Raw genomic sequence first — 12,332 nt, forward strand, 5'->3', positions numbered from 1 at the left:
AGCACAAATTAAAGCGTATTGATCCTATAAATCATAATTCTGGGACGATGATAAAAAAGGATGATCGGTGGAGATCGAAGCAAAGGAAACCATAATTCTGGGTCTGCATAATTATTCTTCAACATCTTATATATTTCATTTGATGCGTCTCTCTCCATGCTACATAGGAGCTTTTTATTACTGGCCTCCTAAGAAAAGGGTGCTTCTAAATTTCTTAATTATGTCCGTCTTCTTTGCACGGACACATTAATTTTTTTTTCATATTTCTTTTTTTCAAAACACTTATTTGAGCTTCTGATAGCTGTCGTGATTGTATAACTTCCATCTCCTAACGTAGCTGCACGCACTGCGTTAATCATGCTGAGGGGTTCCAAGCGCACCAACAATTTTTCTGAAATCTTGGTCTTTTTATTTTATTTTTTCTTCTCTTCTCATTGCATAAACATAGACAAGTCTAAATCATGACCATGAACCCTAACTCGAGCAACTGGAGTTGGGCTTGTGGTGAAATATTTGGTAGACCAACTAGCTAGCTGAATAAAGGTTGGCTATATCTTAAACAAAAGTCCTCAACTCAGCAAATGAATTACTTGTAAGGTTCAAATGGGCTGACACTGCTCAGCCGACGGGGCTCATGTCCCTTACAATGCAAAGGAAGGGTCATATACTGTAGAATCAACCTAGCCCAGATTAACACTCAGAACCCAGCTAAAGGTCCAAACTTTGATCATCTACATTTCATGGGCAAAAAATAAATAAATTCGATCTTGTCGCTTAATCCCAACCCATATCCTTGTCCGATCCAGTATTGCCTCGAGTTCTTTTAGAGTCTCGAGTTCTTGGAGATCTCATCTTTGAATTTTATTGGCATTGGAAATGCTAAGCCTTCGATGAGTTTTCCTCAAATTTATTAAATCCAGCCTATATCATGATTCGCCACCAGATCTGGATATTGGATTGAAATGATTAATTTTGGTTAATAATTTCAATAAAAAATAGAATCGTTTTAATTTTTTTTTAAATAAACAAATAAAATAAAATGATGTTTTGATTTTTTTTTAAATAAAATTGGATTTTTTTTTTGTTCTTACCTGGATATCCTCACACCCTTTTAAAGAGTGAAATTAGTCTCGTTCGGGGTTCGTAACTGTCCCTCCCAACAAGTGCGCTTCCTGAAAATCAAACTTGTATTCTCACCCTTGTAGGGATATAACGATATCTTAACTGCTATATCAACATTTCATTAATAAATAAAATTAGATATTTACTATATCATATCGAATTAACTTCCACCCAAAAAATTATCGAGTTTAGCAAGTTTAATAACAGCTGTTTTGGTTATCGTGAACTCATGCCGCTGCTTGTTTTACATTTATGAGCCTAAAACTGATTTTGTTTTTTTTAATCTCATCTAAATATATTGATTTTAAGCTTAATTTATTACAATTTGTTCCTAATTATGATGTGAAAGTAATTTTTGAGGTCCCCTGAATTATCTTGCTCTTTCCAATAGATGGCAGAAGTGTTAGCTTGTCGGACTCCAACTCCTACGGCTAGCTCCAACCATTCTAAGGGTGTGTCAAACCAAATGGTCTATCCTCCACAATTATTTGCCATCAATTTTATATTTTCGTGATTAATTTACTATCAACTGTTATTATTAAGCTATCTTTTCAATGTTGAGACCATATTCATAAATATAACGAAGCTAAGAAATTTATATAAAAAAAATTATTTCTTCCAATGATGTATATATTTATAGAATTTTCATCTCTTACAAGCTTTCTTGAAGTTCATATTTAATTTGTATGTTAACTGAAATTATTTTTTTTAAAAATTATCTTATAAAAAATTTCCCACATCTAAACTAGTATATTAAAGAAAATATTTTTTCTTAAATATTAATTCTAGGATTGGTTATTGAATCAGCAGAGAAGAAAACCTTTTTTTAAAAAAGCATATAATGAAACAAAAAATAATATTCCACGATCCATTTACCTTGGATTCTTATGATAAAATTAAAAAAAAAATACAAAGAGAATATACATTATAGGAAAAAGGCATGCATCCCAACCAATTTTCCTTCACAAAATAATTTTGTATGGACGATGTATTGTCCTTACATTTTACAATGTCATTTGCAGAAGCACGCATCCCTTTCACCACATATTTAAAACATGCAATTCAAGTGTGATTCATTAAATCGTATTTATTCAATTATTTTAATAATATCGAACACTTTCTTGATTTATGTGTGCCATTTATTAAATTATATTCATTTACTCTTGTTTTATAGAAAAATAATAATAGAAAAAAATATTGTTTTTTAAGATATTATTAGCTTGAAAATATATTAAAATAATATTATTTTTTTATTTTTAACACTAACAAATTAAAATGATCAAAAATAAAAGATCATTGCTTATGTTTTTCCTAGGACACTCTCGTTTTTTCTTTTTTTTTAAGATTTGATTATGTTTTTATTTTTTTATAACTATAAAAATCATATTTTATATCTTGATCAACAAAAATTTTTAAATTCAATAAAATAATTAAATTACTCATAAAAAAAATATTAAACGACGTATCATCTTCTTTTCTCTCAAGTCACCGGTTCTCTTGCTGTACACAATATTCTCTCTGATCTCAACAATCAAACACCTAACCTTTTCTAATTTCTCAGGGCAGTTCACGGTGGCTGTGTGGACAAAACACGTAAATATCCAATCCAGTTTTCTTCTTGACTGTTACTGTCAATTAGTTTTTTTTTGTGTAATAAAACGAAGGCAAAAACATTCTTATATTAAAAACTTGAACACCACATTCTGGATAACTGAAGATATTAAATAGCTAGAGCTGAAACTAAACCAGATTTTAATTTTGAAAGACAAAAAAAATCAATTTACTGGTTGAAAATTAGTCGATTGGTTAGAATAAATTAAATCAGTCGATCGATTCAAAAACAGTTGATTGGTTTAAAAATAGTCTACTTGTTCAGTCAGCAGAATACAATTCATATTCAAATTAAGATTTTCTTACATTAGTTTAATTCATTGATTATTTAGGATTTTATATTTATAAAAGGCTTGTAATTCAACATTATGAATAAACATAAAAAGAAAAAGAGTAAGTAAGAGAGTTTAAAGAGAAACACTTAATAAAAATATATTTTTCTTTCAATTATTTTTATTCTTGAGTTTTTAATTTTACATTATTATTTTTTATTTTCTACCCCCACCTAACTGGTAACACACAACGATCCATTGACTTCTGGTCATTGTTGCAGTGCATGCCAACTTAGTTAGCTCCTAATTGCTAGACCTAAAACCATTTCACTTGTTTTAATTTTGATTTTCTCCTCGCTTCTCCTTGCAGTGCCGGGAGGAGTCTTATCCAGGAAACACCCAGAAACATCAAACATATATTTTAGTAAATCGAACAAAACAGAAACCACAAAGAAGTTTTTTCCTTACAAAAAAGAGAACATAAAAAGACCCAAGTTCCACTTATCATGTTCACACTCGAAAGTATTTTGTATGCCATACAATTTTTAAAAAATCCAAATAAGATATTGTCTAGCTTCTTCTTTTTTTTTTTATTATTATTAATTAGTCGTCTAAATGAATGAAGTAGATCATGCAAGGAAAACTTTTCTTGCCATTCTCCCTAAAAAACCAAATAAGATGCATGTTTTTTTGGAGGCTGCAACAAGAAAAGATGGAGGATTTGGGCTGGCTAAGGTTTTTTTTTATTTAATGGAAAATTATAATATTCAATATAAAAGTTTTTTAATCAATAAATAAATTATAATGACAATATTATAAGGAATTACATTTTTTTTTAATGAATTCGTAAAAATATCACTGCGCCTAAATTATAGTACTTGCAATAATAGCTTTGGCAATGATGTTTCAAAAGAGAGAAGACAATCGGGCAGCCTTACTAGTGCAAAATGTACAGAGGTGGGATTATGATTTAAGATTCCATTTTATTTTGATTGCCTAAATCAATAAAAAGAAGAAAGAAGGACAGTACTGTGATAGAAACCTTTCAAATTTTTACAGCGAACAAGTTAGTTGCTAGAGTGCTGTAACATGATAAAAACTTCAATCATGTGTGTCGTCTGCGTAGTGAAAACGACGGTTTAAACTCAAAAAAACATTTAAAACGATGTTTTTTAACATGAAACGCCGACAAACACGTAGATAAACTGCCACCAATTAGGCTACAATAGGTTGGACACAGGTACAAACCCTTTAAAATTCTTTAAGAGCACAACAAAAATCTCTTCAGAAAAAACCAAATAAAAATATGAACGCACAATTTAATAAAAAAAAAAAACAAAAAACGAAAACACACCCATGTATTAATTCACAGGGAAAGAAAAAAAGAACACCTGGAGGAAGGGCCGCCGGAGAAAGCAACAAGAACATTATCAGAAGGAGAAACCATGGCATGAGAAGTAACAGTAAGCCTGAACTTCCCATAGATATATTACTTCTAATGCAATCAGCACAAAAGCGTGCTTCATCACCAGAAATTAAGAGATCCGGGAGAAATGGGGCTGTTGGTCTTGCACTGCAGGCATGAATTATTACAATTGTTGAGAAAAAAGAGTTAATTTGGAATTACTTATAAACTCCTAAACTCAAATGTAAAATTATGATTTTGCGTGTGATTTTGACAGAGTTTATTAATTTTATATGAGTTAAGTTTGATTTTATTACTTTTTAAGTTTTTAATCCTAGTTTACAAGTTAAATACCTATTAACTCATAAAATCATATAATTTTAATTTTACGATTTAATTTGTGATCTTAACAATAATACTCTGAATTATGAGTTGAAAAGATTAACTCAAATAAATTAAATCAATATTTTTATATTAAATTAGGTTTTGATCAAATTACATATTGATACTATAAATCAAAATTCTGGGACGATGATAAAAAAGGATGATGGAGATCGAAGCAAAGGAAACCATAATTCTGGGTCTGCATAATTAGACTTCATTTGATGCGTCTCTCTCCATGATACAAAGGAGCTTTTTATTACTGGCCTGCTAAGAAAAGGGTGCTTCTAAATTTCTTATGTCCGTCTTCTTTGCACGGACACATTAATTTTTTTCTTTTTCTTAATTATTTTTCTTTTTCTTCTTTCATAATTATTTTTTTCAAAACACTTATTTGAGCTTTTGATAGCTGTCGTGATTGTATAACTTCCATCTCCTAACGTAGCTGCACGCACTGCATTAATCACGCTGAGGGGTTCCAAGCGCACCAACAATTTTTCTGTCAAAAAATAATTAATTATTTTAAAATGAAAAACTATGAAAAGACAAATAAACCATTTGACCCAAGTTTAAAAATTCATGATTCTAGAGATAACAAGTAAATTTATTGTGTATTTATTTCTAAAATATTAATCTCTTTTTAAAATACAAAATTGTCTCTGTATTGATTCCATAATTATAAAATGACATAGGCTATTAGACTCAAGTTTAAAATTTTTAGATTTAAGTGGTAACCACGTTTGTGCATTTTTAAACAAAAAAAAATGTGATAATTTTTAACTTACATGAAATCATTAATTTCCTGTGCTAATTTTTAATTTAATTATAAAAAAATAACAGACAGTAGATTTTAACTCTTGATCGTGCTTTAAAGGCTTTTATATGATATCAAAAACTATTTTTAAAATGTACAGGTAAAGAGGTGGGATTATGATTAAGATTCCATTTTATTTTGATTGTCTAAATCAATAAAAAGAAAAAAGGACAGTGTGATAGAAACTACTTGAAACATGTGACCACCTTTCAAATTTTTACAGCTTGCTAGATTACTGTAACATGATAAAAACTTCTCTATGTTTGATTCTAGGAAAATAATTTTTTTTAAAAATGATTTTTTTAAAAGTAAATTCTAGAAAAATAAATTATTTTTTGATATTTAATAGTGTCATGAAAAATAAGTTGAAAAATATTTTTTATTGTTTGGTTATATTATGAAAAATGAGCTGGAAAATAACTTATTAATGTTTTATTTTTTTTCAAGTTTATTAAAATAATAAGTAACAAATCTTACAAATTAAAAAGTTGAATGGGAATGGAATTGAAAAAAAGTCTAATTTTATAAATTATCTCAAATAAAATAAATAATAATCAATATAATAGAGATAAAAAAATTGAAAGATGATAAAATTAAAATAATAATAATTACAATCAAAAGAATGAGGACCAAATTTGATAGATAAAAAATTTCAATTAAAAAAAATGATAAGAAAAAAGTAAATAACAATTATAAAAATAAGGACCAAAATTAATATAAAAATAAAATTAAATCAAATTTTAAGGGATGAAATTAAAAAAAAGAGATTTAAACAAAATATATAACAATCAAAAGTTTGAGGACCAAATTTGACATAATCAGCAAATAATATGATATTTTAATTTTTTCATAATTTTTAGAAAGTATTTTCCATCCAAAATATAAGAAAAATATTTTTCTAAAAATAAAATTAAATTCTTTTTAATAAAAAAATATTTTTTATTGACTGAAAAGTATTTTCTGTCAATTAACTTTACTAATAATAAATAAATACAAGAAAATTTAAACGGTAATTTTTTTAAAATTACTTTTCAAAAAACAAACGTCGCTTCAATCACGTGTGTCTGCTTACGTATCTTTCAATCATGTGTGTCTGCTTAGTGAAAACGACCGTTTAAACTAAAAAAAAACATTAAAAACGAAGTATTTTTTGAACATGAAACGTCGCCATAAACGGGTACTTATTAGGCTACAATAGCTTGGACACATAGATCTTAGTACAAACCACCTTTTTTTTGAACGAGACAGAGGTTGGAAACTGAGATCTCCACAACTTCATTCGATGTTTTGTAATCAATGTATTTTTGTTCAATGCTTTTAGTAATATTGAAAAAAAATTAAATTCCACTGGTTTCACGCCTAGATTTTGTTTGGTGCAATCCAAGACTTTGTGCTCCCTTTAGTCAAAATAATAATAAATAAATAAATTCCACTTAGGCCGTTTGTTTACGCGGCTGCAATTGCTTTTAGCGCAAACCGCGTAAACAATACATTTGGTAACAATAAAACACGAATTATTATATACGTGGGGCCCGTTAAAAACACTGTTTCGTTAGAAGCAGCTCTTAGCTGCTTCTCACGCGTCCGCATCTAATGCCCAGGTGAATTAATTCACCTGGGCACTGTTCACTTCAAGAGTGAACAGTGCCCTTGAAGTGAACAGTGCTATTCACTTGGCACTGTTCACAGTGAAAAAAAATTGTGTCTTTTTTTTGTGTTTTATTCGAAAAATTAGAAGGAGATCGCTTGATGACGTAACAAAAAAATTAAGTTTTTGTTGTTGTGCGCTTAAGAAACCATAGAAAATATAGTCCTTGTTTAGTAGATTTCGTACGTGATGAAATTGCACATGGTTTAATGAAATAATAAAAAATATTTGATATCAATATTATTTATTTCATGATGTAATAACAGTAGTTAAATCTGCAATATTTAAATTAAAAACCATCAATATTAATATATATATTTTTTAATTATTTTATAACCTCAATTTAAAAACATTCTTTTAACCAAACGTATTAAACTACTTTTTGTTCAACCTCAATTTCAACCACAGTTTTAACCAAACATATATTTTTCCAAACCAATCTCAACTAAAAGTATTTTTTATTAAACAACCTTTTTCAAACCACAACCACAACAACTACCACAATACCAAACACACTTCATTAAACCAGATATTTCTGGCACATGACCAAGTCGCTCGCTGCATCAAGGTTACTAAAAATGTCTTTCTAACAAGATACAAAAATTACAATATAAATTTAGATCATAATTTTTTTTAACTAATTATATATTAATAATTTCAGCCAAATAGTAAACAATAATATAATATAATTAAAACAAAAATAAAATAAACAATACAAAATTCCAAGTATTTCAAATAAAAACTCATATATAGTTTAAGTAATTAATTTGAAAATACCCATAAAATTTCATTAACTAAAAATTAATCTCGTATTTCTTATTATTTTCAAGACTTTCATGAAGATCATTACGTATCATCTAAAGAATTATTAGCATTACGAATCAAACCATATGCTTGCTTACAAAACAAATTCGAACACAACTACTGAAAAGGAATCTCATCGGTATATATTCAAATTTCTTGACTGAAGCAAAAAAAAAAAAAAAGGTAGTGTCTTTGATTTTAATGTTTCTTCCGATAATGATATTAATAAACGAAAATCCCACCCTTCAAAATTCTTTAAGATCCCAACAAAAATCTCTTCAGAAAAAACCAAAAAAAAAATATGAACGCACTATTTAATAAAAAAAAAAACAAAAAACGAAAACACACCCATGTATTAATTTACAGGGAAAGAAAAAAAGAAAACCTGGAGGAAGGGCCGACAGAGAAAGCAACAAGAACATTATCAGAAGGAGAAATCATGGCATGAGAAGTAACAGTAAGCCTGAACTCCCCATAGATATATATTACTTCTAAAGCAATCAGCACAAATTAAAGCGTATTGATCCTATAAATCATAATTCTGGGACGATGATAAATTAAAAAGGATGATCGATGGAGATCGAAGCAAAGGAAACCATAATTCTGGGTCTGCATAATTATTCTTCAACATCTTATATATTTCATTTGATGCGTCTCTCCATGCTACATAGGAGCTTTTTATTACTGGCCTCCTAAGAAAAGGGTACTACGTCTTCTTTGCACGGACACATTAATTTTTTTCCTAGGTATTAATTAGTTTATTTTTCTTTTTCTTCTTTCATATTTCTTTTTCTCAAAACACTTCTTTGAGCTTTTGATGGCTGCCGTGATTGTATAATTTCCATCTCCTAACGTAGCTGCACGCACTGCTTTAATCATGCTGAGGGGTTCTAAGCGCACCAACAATTTTTCTGTCAAAAAATAATTAATTATTTTAAAATGAAAAATTATCCCTATCTTAACCTCATAATTACAAAAAAGAAAAGACAAATAAGCCATTTAACCCCAGTTTAAAAATTTATGATTCTAGAGATAACCAAGTAAATTTACTATGCATTTATTTCTAAAATATTAATCTCTTTTTAAAATACAAAATTGCCTCTGTATTGATTCCATAATTATAAAATGATTACATTGAAAAGAAGAACAAGTTAATTATTAGACTCAAGTTTAAAAATTTTAGATTTAAGTGGTAACCAAGTAAATTAATTGTGCATTTTTAAACAAAAAAAACAATAAAAAAATGTGATAATTTTTAACTTACATGAAATCATTAATTTCCAGTGCTAATTTTTAATTTAATTATAAAGACAGTAGATTTTAACTCTTGATCGTGCTTTGATGCTATACCAAATAACCTATAGAACCCTAAACTTAAAATTTTTATGAGGTCCTTCGAAATCGATTTTCTTTCATGGGGCTCACTTATATTATTTTGATTTTTCTATGTGTGGAAGAATATTCTTCTCTTTTTCTCTATTTAATTTCTCGTGTTTTCCTTAGTTGTGGCGATGTGACCGTCCTTTTAATGGAACCAAATAAACAATAAATTATTTACAGATATTGAGTGGTTACTGTTTTCCACAAACCACATTCTGATATGATATCTCATGAGAGAAATGACAAACGTACGTACGTAAATCAAAATAAATAAAGATAAATATCATGAATTGAAACCAATTACTCTGAAAAATTGAAGGATGCAAGGTGGACAGATGATTAAGATTCGAACTTTATTTTTATTGCTCAAAACAAGAAAAAGAAGAGGACAGTGTGACAGGAGCTACATGGAAGACGTAACCTTTCAAATCTAGCACAGTTCTGGAGTGCGACCAATACGAAAATTTATTAAAATTATTTTTTTGTATTTTTAGATTAATATAATATATTAATATAAAAAAATTAAAATAAAATAAATTTATTTTGATATATTTATAAATAAAAATTAAATTGAAAAAACTACCACAATTACATATTAAAAAAAAACTACAAATTTATGTCTATAGTAATTACAAATTTATTACTTATTATAAGTGTTAGCTAGATAGAAGCTGGAACTAACTAAAGAGTTCAATCATTTATTCAGCTACCGCATCTTGTACCACATCGATGCACAGTAGTACTGCAAGACGCTTTTCTTTGTTTTATTTATTTTAGCGTTACAAGGCTGAGATTCGGACTCAAGATTTCTTGAAAAACGAGGACATAAAAACAACCTAAAGTACTTTAGTACCTAAAGCATCTGCTGTCCATTCGTCATCGGTTGAATCAAGAAATGAAAGCAATGACATGAAATCAAAACCTTGGTCAGCTTGAATACATTTATTGCTAGACCAATGATCCGACTCCACTAATTTCCCAGGAAACTCTGCTGTTTCTCTTGATTTGCATCCGTTAATAGAGACACCATGATGATCGCCGTTTACCTCAATGGTGTTATTGGAATGATGGTCAGTGCTAATAATATCATGGACGTCACTAAACTTTGTGAAGTCTGAATCAAGAATCTTGCTGAAGTCCTCCATGTAATCGTAATACATCATAATGTTGGATGAATTATCATCCTCCCCAGATGCCAACCCCTTGCTTGATGATTCATTTTCATTTGTCTTAGGAATATCATATTGCAAGTTGCTGTTGGTGGATTGTGCCATTGCAATACTATCTTGATGATCTTGAGCTGTGTTTTCTTGTAATGTAGGGGTGGCAGCAACCACCCCGGTAGTGCACTGTGATTCGATGGTGCTCTGATTCTTGAAATTTGATGCTGCCCCATTTTGAGACCCCTTGCTTGATGGTTCATTTTCATATGTCTTAGGCATATCAAGTTGCAAGTCGCTGTTGGTGGATTTTGGGATTGCAATACTATCTTGATGATCTTGAGCTGTGTTTTCCTGTAATGTAGTGGTGGCAGCAACCATCCCGGTAGTGCACTGTGATTCAATGGTGCTCTGATTCTTTAAATTTGACGCCGCCCCATTTTGAGATCCCGATGCTATTTGTTTCCTATCGACTTTCGGCTGCCCCCGGAGTTGCCTATGCTGTGCCTTCTTAGCAATAGTGGTGTGCCAATAATTCTTTATCTCATTATCTGTTCGTCCAGGAAGTCTTCCTGCTATCAGAGACCATCTGGCGAAAAAAGAGAGGGAGGAATTCACTAAGTATCACTCATTCATATCCATAAATAATAAAACATGTGGAAGAAATAATAATGCATGTACACAACACCTGTTGCCTAAGAGCTTATGCAGCCTGATAATGAGGTCTTCTTCATCCTCAGAGAAGTTGCCTCTCTTTATATTAGGTCTCAGATAATTCATCCAACGAAGCCTGCAGCTCTTTCCACATCTCTTAAGTCCTACAATATGAATGCATGCATCAGATACAGCCCGATTCTTCCATCCTAATAACATTCTATTACTCATGCACAGCATGTATAGAGTATATATGTAAGCGTCATTTGTTAATTACCTGTTTCTTTGACAATATTGCTCCATTTGCCTTCACCATGGATCTTTAAATAATCCATAAGCATTTTATCTTCAAGAGGTGTCCACGCTCCTTTGTTGAGACCATCCTTTGAACACCCTGGCTTTCTTCCCATTTCTCCCTCTCGCTTCCTGCTCTCACTGCCTCCTCTCTGTCCTCTGATTGCGGTGCTGCTTTCTCTTGGCTTTTATTATTGATGGTATGCATAGATTCGTTGTCAAACAGTGTGAGATCACTGTATTTGTAATGAATTGAACCAATAATACATACAAAAGATTGAATTGAACGTGCAAGCTATAAATAGGACCACTTCATATAATTCATCACTATCCGACAGGACCCCATACATTTATTAAAATTAAATGGTTGCTCTCAGATTTCCTAACGCTTTTGTCTTTCCAAGTCTCACCCACCTCAATATTACTAAGAAGTTTTATTTTGAAAGATTAATAGAATTAGAGAAATTATATTTATCAAAACAACCAACTTAAACTAATAACTTAAACAGTTAGGTGATATCTTAAAATATAATTTATATTATTCTCTAATATACTCCACAATCTTTAAAATAAAAATTTTTTAAACTTTAAAATTACATGAGCTCACATTATGTGTTAAAAAACCATTTTAACCCAATAAATTTATTAAATTATTAGGTGAAGTGAGGGATTAAGATATAATTTATATTATTCTCTAGTGTAATTTTAGAACTTATAATTGCACTAATTAAAAAGGAGGCTAGCTAAAACATTTTTGAAATATAAATAATTCTTGCTATTATCATTG

The 12,332-nt window shown here is 29.7% G+C and overlaps 1 protein-coding gene across 1 annotated transcript; it reads right to left on the bottom strand.

The window, feature by feature from the left end:
* Window positions 1-10,115: 10,115 nt before the first annotated feature.
* On the bottom strand, window positions 10,116-11,807 carry LOC18107539 (myb-related protein 308). The gene is made up of 3 exons (XM_006371739.3): window positions 11,529-11,807; window positions 11,286-11,415; window positions 10,116-11,186 (listed from the first exon to the last, which is right to left on the bottom strand). Exons 1-3 carry the CDS (start codon window positions 11,659-11,661, stop codon window positions 10,274-10,276), a joined length of 1,176 nt encoding a protein of 391 aa, XP_006371801.1. The 5' UTR covers window positions 11,662-11,807; the 3' UTR covers window positions 10,116-10,273.
* Between the last annotated feature and the right edge of the window lie 525 nt (window positions 11,808-12,332).

This window comes from Populus trichocarpa, chromosome 18, assembly GCF_000002775.5.
Source record: "Populus trichocarpa isolate Nisqually-1 chromosome 18, P.trichocarpa_v4.1, whole genome shotgun sequence".
NCBI classification, from domain to species: Eukaryota; Viridiplantae; Streptophyta; class Magnoliopsida; order Malpighiales; family Salicaceae; genus Populus; species Populus trichocarpa.